The sequence below is a fragment of the Leptonychotes weddellii genome, chromosome 5 (genome assembly GCF_054177405.1).
Source record: "Leptonychotes weddellii isolate Sample4059 chromosome 5, ASM5417740v2, whole genome shotgun sequence".
Taxonomy (NCBI): domain Eukaryota; kingdom Metazoa; phylum Chordata; class Mammalia; order Carnivora; family Phocidae; genus Leptonychotes; species Leptonychotes weddellii.
Window position 1 is genome coordinate 113,041,856 of NC_138373.1, and position 21,331 is coordinate 113,063,186.

The 21,331-nt window shown below is 43.1% G+C and overlaps 1 protein-coding gene across 4 annotated transcripts in view; it reads left to right on the top strand.

The window, feature by feature from the left end:
• Positions 1–21,331, top strand: part of TBC1D30 (TBC1 domain family member 30) — a 79,250-nt gene that overhangs the window by 19,133 nt on the left and 38,786 nt on the right. Inside the window, exon 1 of one of the 4 annotated variants that reach the window (XM_031026585.2) lies at positions 20,175–20,555. The exons of 2 other annotated variants lie outside the window; for them this stretch is intronic. In XM_031026585.2, coding sequence (XP_030882445.2) covers positions 20,390–20,555 — 166 coding nt within the window. In that variant the 5' untranslated portion in view covers positions 20,175–20,389. Of the gene's footprint in view, positions 1–20,174; positions 20,556–21,331 lie in introns of those variants that run through there. One more of the 4 variants, XM_006731926.3, reaches the window with a different exon arrangement.

Genomic DNA, 21,331 nt, shown 5'->3' on the forward strand with positions numbered 1-21,331 from the left:
TCAGCATCTGACTCTATCTCCCTCCTCAGAATGTCAGAAATTTTTTCCTACCTGCTTCTTGGTGTTTTTGTCATGATTTTTACTTTCGATGGGTTATATATCATTGAACAATAATATAACATCATTTTTTTCCCTGGTAATTGCATGAACAGGTAGGTGTTAGCAATGGACTCTATAGAAATATATATATGTATATATGTCTTAAATATTTTATTTATTTGAGAGAAAGAACATGAGAGAGCACATGAGCAGGGGGAGGGGCAGAGGGAGAAGGAGAAGCAGACTCCCAGGGGAGCAGAGAGCCCCATGCAGGGCTCGATCCTAGGACCCTGGCATCATGACCTGAGCTGAAGGCAGCCGCTTAACCAACTAAACCACCCCGGCACCCCAGAAATATATTTTGATATCCTGTGTTGGGAAAGAATAGCTTATAATGAATGCATATCATAACGCATGCCTAGCCTTTTAGACGGAGCTTTTTTTTTTTGAAAAGATTTTGGTTATTTATCTTATTTGAGAGAGAGAGAGAGAGCGAGAGAGCAGGGGAGGGGCAGAGGGAGAGGGAGATCTCAAGAAGACCCGGGCCTGATGCCACCACCCTGAGATCATGACCTGAGCGGAAACCAAGTGTCCGCTGCTCAACCGACTGAGCCACCCAGGCACCCTAGACAGAGCTCTTTTTTTGGTCTCATTCAGCATTGCCTCTCAACACCATTTACAAAAAGGCGTTCCACTAGGGCAACATCAGAGTTTGCCATTTGCCCTGTGATCCCTCCCATAAGGTTTCTGATACGTATGAAACTTGTAGATGGGCGCTTTGGTTTTTTGCCTGTCTGGATCCTTTAGCTGAAAGGGTCTCATTCTCAGATCTTGCTGCCACTATGCAGGCTGGCCAGTAGAGGGCAGGCTTGCTCCTTTCCCTGATCAGGGGCTTGGACCCACCTTCCCGCCCCTCTCCTTCCTGTCTCCGTCTTTCTCATATCCAGAAGTTTTCTGATTTGTCAGATCACACAGTTTCCAGAATCAGTATGTAATATAATTAAAGATGAATGGAAAAAAGGCACAAAAGTCATTTCTTTGTTTTCTCCACACAGCGTGACTCTTGGGGCAGATCTCTTTCAGCCCATGTTGGTGGCCTTCTCTGAGTTTTTTTTTTGCCCTAATTCTCCCAAGATCAGCCACAGAAAGTATAAGGCACTCAATCTTTGACCCTTATGGTTTTCAGGTGTTAGATGATGACTCTTAATAGAACATTAAAGGGGAGCCTGGGTGGCTCAGTTGGTTAAGCGTCTGCCTTCGACTCAGGTCATGATTCCCAGGACCCTGGGATCGAGCCCCACAGTCGGCTCCCTGCCCAGTGGGGAGTCTGCTTCTCCCTCTCCCTCGGCCTCTCCTCCTTGCTCTTGCTCTCTCTCTCAAATAAATTCATAAAATTAAGAAGGCTTCTCATGTTTCATTCCCACACCAAGGTCCTCAATGCTTCAGCACTCCAACAAAAAAATTTTATGGAGCCAGTCTGTACACACCCAAATTAATAGGTTTTGTTGCTGTTGTTCTTGGAAAGATGTGATAATAATAATCCTCCCTTTTAGAGGAGGAGCTAAATTTGTGAACCTTATTGGACTGTGAATTCAGGAGTCCTGGATTCTGTTTTTGATATTACTGTTTTTTTCTGCAGGTCATCCTGCTTGCCTGTTTGTAAGCACAGTGTTCTTCCCAGGGACTTACTGGTGACTCTTCTCCAAGGTGTCTCATTGAGAAAATATGTTTCCTCTTTCGAAGTTTTACTTGGTGTATCTGGGAGTGGGAGGATTCACCCCATACCAGAAAACATAACAGATTTCTTGGGGGGTAGTGACCTCTTCTCTCTGCCATCCCAGCCTGGCCACTTTTTAATTTAGTTGCAATTCTATCTCTAAGTTCTTTTGTTTTTTTAAAATATTTTATTTATTTATTTGAGAGAGATAGAGAGAGAGAGCACAAGCAGGGGTAGGGGCAGAGGGAGAAGCAGAGTCCCAGCTGAGCAGGGAGCCCGATGCGGGGCTCGATCCCAGGACCCTGAGATCATGACCTGAGCTGAAGGCAGATGCTTAACCGACTGAGCCACCCAGGTCCCCCTAAGTTCTATCTATAAGTGAATGTTGAACAATGAGTAGAAGGCATCTCTATTATAGTCACTGCTAACAGTCAGTCCCACCGGTGTGTGTAGGTGAACTGTAGAGTTTGCTCCAGCTGTGTGGACCCATCAACTTCAGTATCCAGTGGTATCTATGCCCTCTCTGTCGATGGCTGGGACCCGGCTCTCTTAAACTTTCCCTGCACTTGGATTTTAGTCTGTGTTTTACATGAAACCACATCCACAGTGTGTGTCACTGCTGTGAGTATAGTTAGGGAATGTGAGTTTCAGAGTGATTAAATGACCTGAGTTTTCCCAGGAAATCAACCTAATTCACCCCTCAATTCATAGATTGATGAAATATGAGATCCTTGGGGATCATTTAATGCAATGTACTCATTCTACAGATGATGAAATTGAAGGCTCAGAGGAGCTAAACAAGATGTTTACAACCACCTTAACACCTATTAGGAAGGCGCCTATAAAAACAACAACAACAGAAAATAACAAGTGTTGGCAAGAATGTGGAAAAAATGGAAACCCTTTGTACATTGTTCGTGGGAAAGTAAAATGGTGTTGCTGATATGGAAAACAGTATGACAGTTCCTTAAAAAATTAAAAATGGAATTATCATATGATCCAGCAATTTTACTTCTGGGTATATACCCACAAGAATTGGAAGCAGGGTCATTTGTATACCCATGTTCATTGCAACATTATTCATCATAGCCAAAAGGTGGAAGCAACTCGAGTGTCCATCAGTGGCAGAACAGATAAACAGAATGTGCTATATACATAAAATGAAACATAATCCAGCCTTTCTGACACAGGCCACAACATGGACAAACCTTGAGGACGTTAGGCAAAACGAAATAATACAATCACACAAAGGCAAATCCTCTATGATTCCATGTACACGAGGTACCTAGAATAGTCAGATTTATAGAGACATAGAGTGGAATGGTGGTTGCCAGGGACTGGGAAGAGGGAGGAAGAGGGAGTTATTGTTTAGTGGGTACAGAGTTTTAGTTTGGGAAGATAAAAAGAGTTCTGGAGACAGTTGTACAACAGTGTGAATGTACTTAACACTACAGAATCGTAGACTTAAAATGGTTAATATGGTAAATTTATGTTCTGTGTGTTTTAATGCACACACACACATACACACACACACAGATGCTTGTGGCCACGTGGGTAGTTGGTTGCTGTATTTCTTCTCACCTTCTGTTCTGTGCTTGTACTAATATGCCGTTCATGGCATTCCCCTCCCCCCCCCACAAAATTACTCATGGATCAGAAGCTAAAGCATACTTCCTTCAATTGGTTTATCACTCTCCAGAAAAATAACTTTTGTTGTTGATGTGTGGATGCTCTTTGACTCTCTACCTTCCCTTCCTTCACATCACTTCCCACTCTGTGCTCCAGGCAGGATGAGTTACAATGCAGCGCTTAAAACTCACCATATGCTATCCAGCCACAATGACTTCCCCTGCCTGCTACTCTTTTCTCCACCACCTCTGTACGGTAATTTCTTTCCTTCCTTCCTTCTTTCTTTCCTTCTTTCCTTCCTTCCTTCTTTCTTTCTTTCCCTCTTTCTTTCTGTCTCTCTTTTCTTTCTCTCTCTTTTTCTTTCCTTTCTTTCTTTTCTTTTCTTTTCTTTCTTCTGTTCACTTGACAGAGGGAACACAAGAAGGAGGAGCAGCAGGCAGAGGGAGAAGGAGAAACAGGCTTCCCGCCAAGCAGGGAGCCCGATGCGGGACTCGATCCCAGCACCCTGGGATCATGACCTGAGCTGAAGGCAGACGCTTAATGACTGAGCCACCCAGGCGCCCCTATATGGTAATTTCTGTTTTTAGAGTCCAGCTGAGCCATCAGCAATCCTGCAAAGTACTTTTGACCACAGAGTCTGAATTAGATGTTCACTCATTTCAGAGTCATCCTCTCCGCATGGAATTGCCATACTTTGTTTCCTGGTCTGTATCACACTGGACTTGATGTTTCCAGTGTCTAGCACACTGTTGTATAAGGTAGATGCTGGAAAATGTTTGCCAAAGATGCATCGTACCTTGGAATACCTTGCTATAAGGGACACATATTCAAAATTGCCTGACACCAAGTGCCAATCTGCAACTCTCTGGCTTTTTTCTTTTAAGGACATCTCTCATTTTTTTTTTAAAGATTTTATTTATTTATTTGACAGAGAGAGACAGAGAGGGAACACAAGCAGGGGAGTGGCAGGCAGAGGGAGAAGCAGGCTTCCCGCTGAGCAGGGAGCCCGATGTGGGGCTTGATCCCAGGACCCTGAGATCATGACCTGAGCTGAAGGCAGATGCTTAACTGACTGAGCCACCCAGGTGTCCTCTCATTTTTTTTTTTTATTGTGGTAAAATACACGTAACGTAAGCTTTACCATCTTAATCACTTTTAAGGGTATAGTTCAGTGGTATTAAGTACCTTTATATTGTTGTACAACCATCACCACCATCTGTCTCCAGATCTCTTGTCACTCTGCAAAACCACACCCACTAAACAAGAACTTCCCATTTGTCCCTCTCCTCAGCCCCTGTCAACCAGCATTCAGTATTTGTCTTTTTGTGAGCCAGCTTATTTCACTTAACATCATCAAGGTTCATCCATGCAGTAGCATACGTCAGAATTTCCTCCCTTTTAAAGGCTGAATAATGTTCCACCGTATGCATATGCCACATTTTGTGTACTCATTCATCTGGTAATGGACACTTGGGTTGCTCTCACCCCTTAGCTATTGGGAATAATGCTGCTACAGATTTGCTCTGACTTTATAAACACAGCAAAAGCCTGTCCTTGTGCCATTCATACAGCACTACATCAGAAACACACTTTTCATACCCTGAATTATTTTTTAATCTTTTAAAAAAAGATTTTATTTATTTATTTGAGAGAGAGAGAGAGAGCACAGGGGGAGAGGGAGAGGGGATCCCAAGCAGACTCTACGCTGAGCGTGGAGCCCAAGTGGGCTCTATCTCTTGGCCCCAAGACCATGACCAGAGCTGAATTAGAGAGTCTGACACTTAACCGACTGAGCCACCCAGGCGCCCCTACCCTGAATTCTTTATAGTCTCATCCCGAACCATTTTTCTCCATCCATCTGCTTTCTGTCCTGTTCCAGTCTCCCCAGCTTTGATCTTGTGACTTGTTTTTCCTCACTTAAAATTGCTTCTATGGCTTCCCTCTGCCTCTGTGATTCGTACCCATTGACTTGTTTGAGGTTTCAGGTCAGTCATGCTACAGGTCCAGTCTGAAGACTTGCTACTATGCCTCATGGACTATGGGATCTCTTGATAGAATGTCTTCCCCTCCCTCTTCTCCTGTACTTTCTCCTTCCCTCCACGTCTTTACCTTCTGCTTTTCCCAGCTATTCTCAACAGAGAAAGGAGGATTCTCTGCAGTAGCTCTCCCATGAAGCCCCCCTTCCTTACCCTTTATTCCTGCTGCTCTCCTGCCCCACACCTCCCACGATCTCAAAGCCTTTGAGAAATGAAAAGTGACCTCCTGTACTAAAGACAACTGATAGCAAAATACAGCCCCTGCTCCCAGCAGCCCTTGTTGGTGGATCTGGGCGGGGGCAGCAGTGTGTTTCCCATCCATTCTAATTCAGCCATCTGACTTCTCCATTTCTATGTGCTCTCTGCCCCCACAGTGCATCTTCCCTCCTCATTCCTTCGCTTCACTCTCAACCTGCTTCTCCTTTGTCATCCCCCAATGTACCACTGGCATAAGGCTGGTTGTGAGTTACCTGAAGGTTCCAGGGTAACATGGAAGAAAGCTACAACATGCATGGAAGGACACAAGAAATGGCTGGCTATTGACTTAAGTCTGAGATAATATTGTTCTTAAGTATTCTTTGGACTTCTTCCCCTGAAAACTTTTTGACAGTCATTTCTGCTAGGCCCTAGTAATCTGTTTTATTTTATTTTAAAGATTTTATTTATTTATTCGAGAAAGAGCAAGAGACAGAGCCCAAGTGGAGGGAGAGGGGCAGAGGAAGAGGAAGAAGCAGACTCCCCGCTGAGCAGGGGATGCAAGCGGGGCTCCATCCCAGGAACACAAGATCAGAGATCTCAACCTGAGCCGAAGGCAGATGCTTAATTGACTGAGCCACCCTGCCGGCGCCCCCACTCCATAATCTATTTTAGAGCTCAATTGTCCTTACTGTTAGGAAGCCAGAAGACTTAGGAGGTAGAGAGTGAACTCACATCACTGGCCTAATCTGATTTTTCCCTCCCAGAAGAGTCAGTCATAGAGGAATTTCCTGCCTATAGCATCCCTTTATGTGGTTCCATCTCACCTGGATGAGGTCAGGTGGGATGGTGGAAGCATCCTAAACATTTCTTTTTGACTAAAGTTCATTTTGAATCAAATTGTACATCAAATTTTGTAATGCAAGTGTTGGACATACCACAAGGGAGCATCTGAAGTGTTGACTCACTGCATCAAATCTTCAGCATCAGTAAGTAGTTAATGAGATTTTGCTACCGTGTGTGATATTGTGCAAGAGTTTTCAAACACTTTTTTTTTAAAAAAGATTTTATTTATTTGACAGAGAGAGACACAGCGAGAGAGGGAACACAAGCAGGGGGAGCGGGAGAGGGAGAAGTGGGAGAGAGAGAAGAAGGCTCCCCGCGGAGCAGGGAGCCCGATGCGGGGCTCCATCCCAGGACCCTGGGATCATGACCTGAGCCGAAGGCAGACGCTTAACGACTGAGCCACCCAGGCGCCCCTCAAACACATTTTTAAAAGATGGGCAATTTCTTTTGAATCATCTCAAATGTTATCCTAACACCGAGATGTAGTAATTGCAACAGCTGCTCCTTGCACATGAGGGAACGCAACAATGGCATGAGCGTCATTCAAGACTGATTATACCCTGACTCGGCATCATTTACCATTTGCTCTCTATGGAGAGGATCTTTCGTTTGTTGCTTTCTCAGCTAATTAAACCAGATTCCTGTTTCCTGTTTCACATTTGGCAAATTATTTTTAGAGATAATTCATATCTGCAGTTTTTTGGGGGAACTTCAAGGTGGCCAGATTTTCCTTGGCTGAATTGTGGGGTGAGTTGATGCAGAAAGACATGCCCCAGGGGATCTCCACCAAGCCTACCTCTCTGAGGGCACTAATTATTAACTCCTGCATGCCCCACCACGTTGTCATAAAAGATACAGCTGGTTTTCTGTAATCCTAGCCAAAGAACTTCCCTCGTTTGCTCTGGCATCATGGATTTTTTTTTTTTTTGGTTCACTGCTAAGCTAAACTGACCTTATTGAAGCAGCTCCTTTGTTACCTCTACCCATATTTTGTTTTAGTAGGTTAATAGAATAGGGGGAGTTTGAGGAAATGATGGGTATTTTATTCACTTTTTGGTAACATAAATGGGGCTGTGGACAAGTCTTTCAGAACTTCTAAAATGTTTTTGATCCTGCTCAGATAAAAAATATCTGGTTATATTTTACTGGCTTAGCGGATAGAATGTGGCTTTAGAGTGAGACAGACCTGTGTTTAAATCCCAGCCTCACCCCTTATTATTTGTATGACCTCTGGAAAGTTATTTTATCTCTTGATTTGTTTGTTTGTTTATTCCTTCTTTCCTTCCTTCCTTGGTTCCTTCTTAGGGAATTAAAAAAAGTCAGAAAAGTACAAGGAAAAATACAGGAAGCTCCCATATTCCCACCACCCAGAATTAATAGTATTGGATTGTATTTTTCTTTCAGTCATTTGTTTCCATGCTTAGCAAAAAATTATCCTGATAATGTATGCATACACTTCCTTTTCCTCCCCATATCTTGGAAGATAATATCTACCTTTTTGGGTTAAAATGAGACCATTAAAGCACCTAGCTTAGTGCTGATTCAGAGTAGACAATTGGTACGAGGGGTTGTTGTTATTAGTTGTTCTTCTCCTTTTATCCTTGCTTCTTTCTTTGTGCATCTCCCTTAGAAAATATAGTCCTGGGAAGTTGACAGACTTATAAAAATGATTTTTTGGGGGGCAAGCTATTTCTCCTTCTAGGATGTCTTTGCTACCCTCAACTTGAGGAATTAGTGTTAATACATGTAAGAATGTGGAATACACCGTAAAACTTATTTATATTGCAAATCAGAATTTATTGAAAGACCAGAACTTTCTAATAAATGATGCCCTACATTTGGGAAACCCTTTAAAATAAAATTATTGAGCCAAATTTCAGAAACTTGGCATGTATTATTTAAAAAGTTATAATATTGGTGGAATGGAAAGATTGAGAAGAAAATTGCTTACTTAAACTGTGCTGGGAGAGATTGATTTCCTGCTTGTAGTGATCTCACAGAGCAAGTGGCTGTGGGTAATTAATCCTGGGGCTTTATTAATTTATGAAGAGCAGGGAAGGATTAGCTTGTCTGCATTGAAGTGAATTCTCTTCAACATGTTAAAAAAATCAGGATGATGAAAAATGTGAGCAATTTGTCAATTTAAATGAATGTTCTTTTTTATGGGCTTTCTAGACTAGTTTTGCACTAAAATCTGTATTCCAAAATGGGTAGTGACATAATAAAGAACAAAGAAGCTAGAGTGAGCTGGTGGCATTGTTTGTAATCTATAGCAATATTGATGTATTACTTTAAAATGTCTTTCCTTTAAAAGATAGTCTTGGGGTGCCTGGGTGGCTCAGTTGGTTGAGCGACTAACTCTTGATTTTGGCTCAGGTTGTGGTTTCAGGGTTGTAGGATCGAGCCCTGCCTTGGGCTCCAGGCTCAACGCAGAGTCTGCTTGTCCCACTCCCTCTGTTCCTCCCCCTACTCTGTGTCTCTCAAATAAATAAATAAATAAATAAATAAATAAGTAAGTAAGTAAGTAAGTAAGTAAAATCTTTAAAAAAAAAAAGACAGTCAAAGTACCTTTTGTACTATATATATTTAAAGATTTATTTATTTATTTATTTTGGAGAGAGCATCCACCCTTGAACAGGGGGAGGGGCAGAGAGAGAGGTAGAAGGAGAGAACCAGATTCCCCTCTGAGTGGGGAGCACAATGTGGAGCTCAATCTTGCCACCCTGAGATCATGACCTGAACCAAAATCAAGAGTCTGAGGCTCAACGACTGAGCCACCCAAGTGCCCCCATTGTACTATATATTAATGATATAATAGGTCATATTTATATAGAGCTTACTGTGGGCCATACAATGTAGCAGGTGCTTTACCTGTTTCATTGGATCGTTAGAATAACTCCTATGAAGTAGGTACTTTAATTGTCCCATTTTGTGGTTGGGGAAACTGAGACGATGAATTTACCCCAGTTACATAGCTACTGAGTGGTAGAGCCAGTTTTCAAATCCAGGCAGCTGGTTCTAGAGTCTGTGCTTTTTAGCTACTATATTTATGCTGACTTCCATTATATATAACATTTCAAGAGCATCTTTCACCTGATAAGTAGAGCAAATATGTGACATTTGAGCATCACATATTTTGGAAACTTGTCAGGGAGACTAAGAATAGTGTTTGTGGATTTTTTGGTACATTGTACAAATGTCAGTCAAAATAACTGTTTATAAACACATCTGCTTATTTCTCTTGTAGTTGAATAAAAAGCTCTTTTTCAATGAGTGGGAAGGTATGGCTCTCTTCTTGGCATGATGAATTTATGATGTTATTTGTTTTTAACATTCATGTACTGAGTACCAAATATGTACAGAGTTCCAGGCTTGCTGCAGGCAGGGGAGGGGAAAGATACAACAATGAATAAGACTTTGTCCCTACGCTCAAAGGAGTTTATGATCTATTGAGAGGAAAAGATCAACCTATAAATAATTCAAAGACATACATGAATCAGCTGTGGGGTTGGGAGAAGTGTGTCATATGGAATATACGTGTTAAGCCAGGTACTGTTTGTAAAAAATTATTTATTTTTATTGAGAAATAATTGACATATAATATTGTATTAGTTTTAGGTATACAACACAATGATTTGATATATGTATATATTGTGAAGTGATTACCACAATATGCAGGTGCCATTTTTATTTTTTTATTTCATCATTTAAAATTTTTATTTGAGTATAGTTGGCTCACAATATTACATCAGTTCCATGTGTACAACATAGTGATTCAGCTTCTTGTACATTATGCTATGCTCATCACAAATATAGCCACCATCTGTCACCTCACAACGCTATTACAGTATCATTGACTATATGCCCTATGCTGAACCTTTTATTCCCATGCCTTATTCATTCTGTAACTGGAAACCTGTATCTTTCACTCTCCTTCATCCATTTTTCCCCTTCTTTCTGGTAACCATCAGTTTTCTATTGTTCTGATTTTGCTTTTTGTTAGTTTATTCATGTATTTTGTTTTTTAGATTCTACAAATGAGTAAAATCATATGGTATTTGTCTTTCTCTGCCTGACTTATTTCATTTAGCATAATATCCTCTAGTTCATCCATGTTGTCGCAAATGGCAAGATCGCCATGGCTGTGTAATAGACCAGTGTATATTTATACCACATCTTCCTTATTCATTTGTCTATCAGTGGGCCCTCAGATTGCTTCCATATCTTGGCTATCGTAAATAATGGTGCAGTAAACATAGAGATGCCTGTATCTTTTTGAATTAGTGTTTTTGTTCTCTTTGGGTAAATACCCAGTAGTGGAATTATTGGATTGTATGGTATTTCTATTTTTGATTTTTAAAGGAACCTCCATAGTGTTTTCCACAGTGGTAGTACCAATTTACATTCCTACCAACAGTGCATGAGGGTTCCTTTTTCTCCACATCTCCACCAACACTTGTTATTTCTTGTTGTCTTGATTTTAGCCATTCTGCCAGGTGAAAGGTGATTTGCATTTCCCCGATGATGAGTGATATTGAGCATCTTTTCATGTGTCCATTGGCCATCTGTATGTCTTCTTTGGAAAAATGTCCATTCAGGTGCTCATGCAGGTACCATTTTTAAATGTTTAATCCAGGATCACGATCTGATATTCTTCGTGTGTCATAGGGGCAATTAAAAAAAAAAACAACACAGCATTTACTGAGTGCCTATGGTGTATCAAGCCCTGTGCTAGAAAACTATTTAGAATTTTTCTAAAATACATCATGGTACTTTTCCAAGGATCAGGAAGGTTTAAAATTTAGAGAAACCAGAAGTAACTTTCCTTTTTTCTAGACATTATCTATTCCCTCCCTAGGAGCTGGCATATCTGGTTGATTCTGGCATTAGGCCAGTCTGACATCCTGCCAAGTGACACTCTGTGGTAAGCTGGGACTAAAGACAATGGTAATTAAAGGCATCGGCACTGCCCTATCAAGTACATGAGTATAATAGGCTACATTTGTATTGCTTCTAAAGGAGAAGGAGCACATAGAAAGTGTATTTATTAAGAGCTGTCTGCTTCTTTAAGAATTTGTCTCTATTACCAAAACTTTAGGTTAACTTTCGAAAGCTAGAACACATATATGACCATTTCCAAGGATACACTGGTGGATTCCTAAATCTTTATGAAGGTAGAGGTAAAAGTGAATGTAAATCACCAGATAGGCTATACTGAGGACTGTGTTGATTGATATACCATAAAATTCCTCTTACCCCCAAGTATCTGTCACCCATGTAATTCAGGGGATATGCAATTTCCTTTTAATGTAGTTCCTAACATGATTTGGAATTCCTTTCTAATTCCTGTCTTGGACTCATATAAAAAAATAATGATCTAAAGTTAATGTAAGATTCTTAATAAATACAGAAAAATTCAGTTTGTTCTGAATATTCTTTTTAAATGAAGAAAGTATAATATTACATTTTAAAAGTATCCTTAATGAGGACTAAAGCCAAAGGATCTTTTTTTGCTTAAATTTCAGTTTACCTGAAAATATAACACCCCAGACTGTATTCTCTATGCATCACAGTTGGTAAACATATTGGATCGAGGACTTCTTACAGAGTAATCGAATCTGAATATCAGTTAAATTGAAACTATTTCACTGGTATTGATTGTTGAACCATACCTCATTTTACATGTCCTTCCAGGGCACTCCTGACCGCTGGGCGTGCAGCCTGGGAGCTGCAAAGGACAGGGCATTTAAGACCTCCTGAGGCTCTATGTTTTATTACGGTTAGAGTGTTCTTTAATTTTGCTGATATCTGCCTCCCTGTAGCTCCCATGTAGCAGTTCTGATACAGTCCTTCGGAGTACACATGAATCTAATCACAATATTCCTATCAAGTGAGTGAGGGCAGTAGGATAAGAAGGCAAAAGAGGAACATCTGGTGAGGACCTCAGTGAGGTGTTCTGGCCACTTAGACTCTCTTGTGGACCCGGTCCTGGGTCCTCTGCAGTCTAGGTGGACTGCACACCAGGCCGTTTTAACATTTATCCTGTAACAACAGTAACAGCAAGTACTAAGAAAAAAAGGACACCAAATGTAAATGTATCGAGTGCCTGCTTTGCACCACTATGTGCTAGACTCTTGACTTGTTACGCCGTTGCATTTTCACAAGAACGCAAATCGGTATCATTGATTCTAAAGGTGAGGAAACTGAAACCCAGGAATTAATTAACTTGCTCATGGACATTGAGCTAGTGAGTGTGGGCGTTAGAATTCTAACCTTGTCCCCCTGTCTTCAGGGGCAGCGCTTCTGTGACACACCACACTGCCTCCTGGAGGGCCGCACGAGGTGCAGAGACTGCTTTCCCACACTCCCTCATTCGTCTGCACATTCTGCATCTTCTCTCTGATTGATCTGAGCCTCCCAGGCCAGCCAAGCCAACATTAATGTCCATTCTAATCTCTCCTTCCCATACTTCTCTGTTCTCACCACCAAAATTCAGTATGTTCTTTTCCAAGGCATGACCCTTCTCTTCTCTATGAACATATATTTCTAAGCCACACTAATTGGCATCAATAGGCATCAGAAACTCTCCCCTTTCGTATCCCTTGACTGGGTCAAAGGAATCTTAGAATGGTTTGGCGCAAAAGGTTGGGAAGGGTAAGCTAAGTAGTTAATCATGATGGGGTTGAACAATGATTTCATCTTCTAAAGTAATGGTGTAAATCTTCAGTTCCACTCTTGATATGGAAGCAAAGAGCCAAATACCATAATTATAAGAGCAGAGATGAGCTTTGTCCTTGGCTTGTTTTGAGTTAAAATATAATAGCTCAATGAAATAAAGCCCTGGGAAAAAATTGGAATATGCAGTCCTTAGGAGGAGGTAAAGATAATGCTATCCCTTTAAGGACTCACATAGTATTTTATTTTATTTTTTATTTTTTGAGAGAGAGAAAGGGAGAGAGAGGGAGAGAGCAAGCGAGTGTAGGGGAGGGGCAGAGGGAGAGGGAGAGAGAGAATCCCAAGCAGACTCCATGCCTAGTGTGGAGCCCAACCTGGGCTTGATCTCAAGACCCTGAGATCATGACCTGAGCTGAAATCAAGAGTCGGAGGCTTAACTGACTGAGCCCCCCAGGTGCCCCTCACATAGTAGTATTTTAAACCTTTCACACTGTCTTATCACTACCCACTTTGTCTCTCCTTCAGTAAACTGTAAGTTCCTTGAGGGTAGAGAATGTACTAAATTCATACTTTTATTTATCACAGACCATAGCATAATGCCTTTCCAACAGCAATTGACAAATAAACGTTTATTCCATGAATGAATAAGTAAACAAAAGAAATAGAAAGATGTCTTTATATGGTCAACATAAACCTACCTTAAGTAGTATTAAATCAGCTTCAGTTGTTTTGAGGCAAGAAAATACCTCACGGAAAATAACCGGCCTAGAGGAATAATATGATGGTTTCTAAAATTTTGGGTTAGCTGTGTATCTGAGGTTATGTGGACCTACCTTGCTGCAGGATTTTAAATACCTTTCTAGTAGGGTACTCTGAAATGGAACTTCCACTCCCCTTGTGAATTAAATTATTATATCTGTTTTTAATTTAAAAATTTCTGGTCTGTAGATAAAACTGATTATTCTTAAAATACTTCATCCAAAATATTTTGGTGTGTTTGGGGGGAATGTGAGGAGTGGTTTTGTTCTTGAAAATATCTGATTAAAGGGAATGGTCCTGGGAAAGCATTAGCAGGGACTCTCAGGAGGCAGAAGGCGGTGCTGAGTTGATTTGGTATTGGAATTTAAAAGCTTCTCTGTTTCATGCTTGATAGAATCCTTTCTCTGAAGTAAACCAAATACAAAAGCCACACCTGATGCTCTTCAAGGATGCATGTATTTACATAGAGAAATCGGTTTTTATGACCGAGGGGAGAAAATCGTACAAAAAGAAAAGAAAATGTTCCCATGTATGTAAAAAGGTGATGTGTCAGATAATTGTAAGGTTTTTCTTCCCCCGCCCAGTTTCTTCCTGCTTCTTCCTCTGTGCCTCTTTCTTGAGGGGAAAATGGTTACTGAGCTCGTCTCCATGAGCTCATAGTGTGTGGGCTTCGTCCTGAATAATGGGTTGAGGGAGATACTTATTTCGGCCTTCCTTTTAGGTAGCCCTGAGGAGAGGGCCAACTTCCTACAGTTCTGGCCACAGTTACCATCCCTTTAGGGGAGATGATATTTTTGCTATTCAGGAGTTGCTCACAAACCTTCAAAAGTTGTGGGGAGAGCAGAGAGGAGCCTAGTGGCTTTGTGCCACCAGACCCCCGCCATTTTTATTAGCAGGAGTGCAAAGACGTGGCAGCCACTGTCCGCCCAGTGGGAGACACCCTAGAGCTGCCCTCTGCCGAGACCTCTTCTGACCCTCAGAGGCTCACGCAGTCCTGAACACCTGCCAGGGGCCTCTGCTGCTGGAAGGAGGAGCTCCAGGCCCATTTCCCCAGAGCAAGCCAGCTCCCCGCGGGTTTTCTCTCTCCTCAAAGCAGGCTTCCTGGGCTTTTTCTCTTGGCAGTTGTCACCACTTGTTCTGTGCAGTCCCTGAAGATAAGCACGTAGGCCCTTTTTATTTTAAGATTTTACTGTGAAACAGCATTAGGAAATCACAAGAGTCCAAGACCTGATTTCCATTTGGAAGCCCCTTGGGACAGAGCTTTTATTCCTTAAGTTGGGCTCTCTGTTCCTTCTGGCTTCTTCCCCCTTCTCCCACTGAAGGGAGAGTTTGCTCTCAAGGAAGCTTCACTCCCAGCTCATGGGCCTGAAGGGGCAGGGGTAGCCCAGCGGTCCCTACTTCTTGGGTCAGCCTGGCAACTTCCCTCTCTGGGGATGTCCCACGGGGCCTGAGACATGCAGGATGTTCCCTCAGCAATCCAAGGAAGAGCCTCAGCCAGTGTGAAGTGTTCACCAAGCCTGCCTTTCCCCAAATTCAGTTTCAATTGTAAGTGCCCTGGACTGGGCCAAGGTATGATCTGCCCAACTGTGAATTCACTAATGTTATTTGATTAGCAAAGATCACCTGATTAGTAAAGAGGGAGGTGAAGTTGGCCTTGGCTGGAAATCTCACCACCCGAGAGCTTCAAGCAAAGTTCGTGCTGGCATTGTTTCTGCTGCAAGTTGACTTCAGGTGACATCTTTTGCTTCTAGAAAACAATATTCCAGACATGAATAAGAAACTCTGAGTCATACAACAAGTATAATACTAGACTTGTGCCATGACTGCTTTCAGACCATTGTATTTTAGTGCTTGTTTAATTATCTGTTTGCTATAAAAGTTGGCAATCTTGGCTTTCCTCTCCAATGTAAACAAAATAATATTACTTAATTCCCTCACTGCTTATTGGTATAATAGTAGAAACTTTTAATTTTTTTTTTTTTTGCTGTTTTCCATTTCTATGTAGTTTAGAATGGGAATGGGAAGTTTTCAAGGAAACTTTTTTTTTAAGTCGGCTCCACACCCAGCATGGAGCCCAGTGCAGGGCTTTAACTCACAACCCTGAGATCAAGATCTAAGCTGAGATCAAGAGTCATAACTGACTGAGCCACCCAGACTTTTTTTTTTTTTGAAGAGTCAGTTTTTCCTTGTGATAAATCTGAGGTTTTTATCAACAAGCCTCTGTTACTAATGGCAAAAAAAGTACCTGAAGAAGAGTTTCAAGGAGAGGGCTTTTTGTCAGCCATGACACATCTAGGTGGCTTGGCAATCTAGGGTCTAGATTCTGCTTTGGTGGTCCAGAAATTCGATTTTCTCAGCTCCCTGAGAGTTGAGTGAATTCAGGGGTATTGACTGTGCTGTTAACCGGTCTGTACATTCTCTCCTTTGCAGCAAAATCTATGGGAAGTCAGATGATGTTCAATGTTTGCTTGGTGAGCATGGAGTCAGAGCCGGGGGGAGGGGGGGGGACGGTTCTGAGTGGCATATGTCAGCCAGCTGTGGGAGCTGGATGTCCTTTCCCCTTCAGAGGCACTATTGTAGAGCACTGCTCCTCCTCTTGGCTGCTGAGGCTGTCTTTCCTGCTGGCCCAGTGCTGGAAACGGAGTGTGAATAGCTTCTCTTGTTAAAAGAGAACACAAAACCCTCTAAGGTTTGAGTAGACGAGAGCTCTGGAAGACGAGACTGTGCATGCAGACACCAGCTTGTTTTCTTGGATTTTCCCTCTCTTTGCAGTTCTCTTCCTTTGATTCTGGCCGTTAATCACCATCTTCACCCCCAGGGGCCTCTAGTGCCCTCTAAAAAATTGGCCAAAGCCAAACATCAGTTCTCTTTCTGTTATTGTTCTCAGCACAGCTGAGATAAGCTGGAATAGTCAATGGACATCTTATTAAAATTAAGAGAAAGCTAAAGAAATGAACATGTACTGAAACTATGAAATCATCAGGCTGATGAAGGATAGATTTTTGTACCTGAGCTTGGTGTAAAATGTTGGGAAATCTAAGCCAAGCAGTAAATCATGACCAGGTTAAACAATGAGTTCATCTTCTCAAGTGACGAGGCAGAGTATAGCCTTTTCAAAGCACTTTTCCTCTGGTGGGGCAGGCGTGACTGAGTAGCTTATATATCCTGTCTGAGCCAGGTTTACTTTTGCAGATTAATAATCTCATTGTAACAGATTCTTATATATGAAATGTATATTTCATGCTTAGAGTTGTGTCAATTCTGACATTGTCCTCAAATTCTGGGCTACTTCACAAAGCCCAGAAGTTACTGATTACCAAATAAGTATGCCAGAGTCATAGGAATGATTTCTTTTCTAGCTCTTTCAGAGTCTCATTAGGAATGCAATTAAAAAATATTCAATACTTTTCAATCAATAGCACCCATTGTTTTTGATGCTCAAAATTTTCCATCTTTTGCCAATAGTAGCCTATTCATGCGGCTCTTATGTCCTTTTGACATGACCCCATTAGTCTTGGAGCACTTCCTTACTTCCTTAGCTCATCAAAATGGTTCAGGCTCATCTTACACTTTTTTCTGGCTCAGACCTAGAATCAGTCACACTTCGAAGGAGCCCTGGTTCTTTTTAGCAGGGAATGGTTTTTGGAGACCACAACCTGGGTGCTGCAGGTATTCATTGCTGTTGGGTTATCCTTAGTTCTAAACCTACTTAGTGGGTATACAGTTGACCCTTGAACAACATGGGTTTGAACTGCATGGGTCCATTTATAAGTGGATTTTTTTTTTGAGAAGTACTGTAAATACATTTTCTCTTCTGTATGATTAAGATTTTTTTCTCTAGCTTTATTGTAAGAATACATATATAATACATATAACATACCAAAGTGTTTTTTTATTTTTTTAAATTTTATTTATTTATTTATTTTTTAAAGATTTTTTATTTATGTATTTGAGAGAGAGAGAATTAGAGAGAGAGCACATGAGAGGGGGGAGGGTCAGAGGGAGAAGCAGACTCCCTGCTGAGCAGGGAGCCCGATGCGGGACTCGATCCAGGGACTCTGGGATCATGACCTGAGCCGAAGGCAGTCGCTTAACCAACTGAGCCTCCCAGGCGCCCTATTTTTTTTAATTTTTAAGTACTATCTACACCCAATGTGGGGCTCAAACTCACTACACTGAGATCAAGAGTCATATGGTCTACCAACTGAGCCAGCCAGGTGCCCCAAAAGTTTGCATAGCAATTAATTTTTAAAAAGATTTTATTTATTTATTTATTTTAGAGAGCATATGGGCTGGGGGAGGAGCAGAGGGGGAGAAGGAGAGAGAATCTGAAGCAGACTCTGGGCTGAGCATGGACTCCAACACTGCCTAGCAGATCCCAAGACCTCAAGATCATACCTGAGCCAAAACCAAGAGTCCCCGCTCAACCGACTGAGCCACCCAAGCACTTCAGGAATTAATTTTTTTTTAAAGTAAGCTCTATACTCAACATGGAACTCAGGACCAAGAGTCGCATACTCTACGAACTGAGCCAGCCAGGCGCCCCATCCAAATATGAGTTAATTGACTATGTTACTGGTAAGGGTTCTGGTGAATAGTAGGCTATTAGTAAGGTTTTTGGAAGGTCAAAATTTATTTGCAAATTTTCCACTGTGTAGGGGGGAAGGTTTACACCCCTAACTCCCCTTTGTTCCTTGTTCAAGGATCAACTGTGTATGTATTTTTGAAAAAAAAAAAAAAAAAAAAAGAGGGCACCTGGGTGGCTCAGTCCGTTAAGCGGCTACATTTGGCTCAGGTCATGATCTCAGGGTCCTGGGATCAAGCCTCTCCACTCCCCCTTCACCCAGGGCTCCCTGCTCAGCAGGGAGTCTTCTCCCTCTCCTCCGCCCTCTCCTAGATAGTGCCCCTATCCCCACTTGTGCTCTCTTTCTCTCAAATAAATAAATAAAATCTTAAAAAAAAAGAAAATTAAAGACATTTGACAATGTCTGGAGACATTTAAAAAAAAAAGAAAAAAGATGAGTTCATACTAGTATTTCCAATTTAAATATAATATTGCAGGATTTAAAAAACCTTAACTTATTTGTACACTTGTATTTTCTGTCACTGAAAAGATCTTGGTTCCTTTTGACATTAACATAATTATTTGCTTCATCCTGTAGTGTACGTAAGAATTAAAAAAATCAGTATCATAACAATAATGCTACTTATTGACATTTAAGATTTCTTTGCAGCTCTATTTGCCCTTAGAATATAATCACCATTGATGTACAGTCATAATACTGTAATTTAAAGCAACTTCTTAATTTTTTTCTGTATTTTTGTGTTATCAACAAGATATTCAGTTAGGTTCATTTGTTTTTCATTTTTCTTTTTATTAATATGTTATTCCAGAGTCAAAACTATATAAGGCACATCCAGAAGACTTCTCAGTTTTCCATTCCTCTTTCTTCCACTGTTCCCTCCCATATATTTTTTAGTTTTGATTTATCCATGTAGTGTTCCTTTTCTAAATATTAGCAAATACAAATGTCTGTTTCCTTCCACATCCTTTCCTTCCTTATTCCTCATTCATTTTTATGATTAATATTCGATTGGAATGTCCATCGAAAGAATGACTTTTTTTTTTTTTTAAACAGTAATGATAGTTAATGGTTCTAAACTACTTAAGTCTCCGGCTGGAGAGATGAGGAAGCACTTTAAAAAAACACTGCTTTTAAATGTGAACACTTTTTTTCTTGAAGTCTTATTCTTCCAAGAGAAACAACCAGTATTATTATTTTTTACGTGTTTTCCATGCCTCTCTGAGCTGCTAGGAAAGAGTTTAACTCAATTTGGGATGAAGCTTGTGCTTCACCATCTGCCAGCTTCTCTGCCACGCTTCAGATTCGTCCTTCGGTCTGCTAACTGTCCCTTCTGACGCTGTTTGGTTAGGTGGGCACTTGCATCTCTCTGATGTTCTGCACGTGAGACTACCCCCCCCCCCCCGCCTCCTCAGCCCCTCCCAGATCTTGGGAAAAGCACAGAAATCTCCCGCTGCTTCTGGTCCCCGGGCGCAGTTGTTCACCCGGCCGCTCTCCAGTTCCCAGGCTCCGGGGGTTCCAGGCTCCGCCGCTCTGCCACTCCGGGGCGCAGGCGGCAGGAGCCCGCCGGGCGCTGGGGAGCTAGGGCCGCCCCGCCTGCGCACAGTGATGCCGAGATCGGGGGCGGGAGTACCGCCTTCGTCTCCCGCGCGCTCGCTCGCTCCCGCCCTCTTCCCCGCCCCAAGCCCTCTCCTGCCTCAGCCGTGTAGGCTCCGCAGTGCAGATGCCTGCCGACCGCCCCGCGCTCGGCGGCTCCAGCGGTACCCCCGACCGCCGGCCGCACATTCGCTGCTCCGGAGGGGCCCTCGACTAAGCTGACTCGCCAAGTCCGGCACGAGAAGCGGCTACGCCGGCGGGGCTGCGGGGACCCAGGCGGACGGTGGCCGCGCCGGAGCCCGGGGCGCTCTCGAATGCGGCAGGACAAGCTGACCGGCTCCCTGAGGCGCGGAGGGAGATGCCTGAAGCGGCAGGGTGGCGGCGGCGGCGGAGGCGTGGGCACCATCCTGAGCAATGTGCTCAAAAAGCGCAGCTGCATTTCTCGGACCGCGCCCCGGCTGCTCTGCACCCTGGAGCCGGGTGAGGACCGGGGGCTGCAGACGGGGCACTGGAAAGTAGCGTGGCGCCCGGAGCTGGTGTCTCTGCCTCAGTTGCACTCCGCCTAGGCCGGGGAGCGCTCGCGGGCCGCTCGGTGCGGGGTACCGCGGCTCCGCGCAGGCGGGGCTGAGTCGGTCTGGGAGGGAAGAGAGCGGACGAAGGCCTGGGCGCGGGCAGCGGCCTCCCAAGGCTGGGAGGACCCGCTGCCGCCGGCTCCTGCCGGAGGGTCCCGACCCCGCGGCCTGTGCGCGGTCTAGCCCTGTTTGTGCCGGGAGCCGCTGACGAGCGGTGCGCTCGGCCTTGTGCGCGTGCTGTGGCAGTGCGGGCGGCTACCCAGGCTACCAGAGGCCGCGCAGCCAATTGTGCTGCGGGCTCACAGGAAGCCAGGTCTTGAAAGAGGTGTGTGAGGTGGAGAAAGGCACAGGTTTGATACTTGGGGACGTAGGGGAAGGCAGCGGCTGCGAAGGAAAAATCGGGTGCATTTTCCTGATGGTCTGTGCGGCGTGCCAGGGTCAGCTCGCCTGGAGCCTCTTAATTTGTGTGTCCGTGTGGGGAGCGGGTAGGAAACACTCTTGCAAGTAGAGGTTCTTTCTTAGAGCCAAAGTCCTTGCGTGCTAGGCTAGGCCCTTTATGCCGCTAGCTTGTGTTTACACATCCCTTCTTCTCTAGGCTGCATAACTCCGCGTCTGCTCCACCACCCAGCATCCATCCCTGGGGTTTTATGGGCCCGGCTCTGGCGCGGGCGCCTGGGCAGAGAG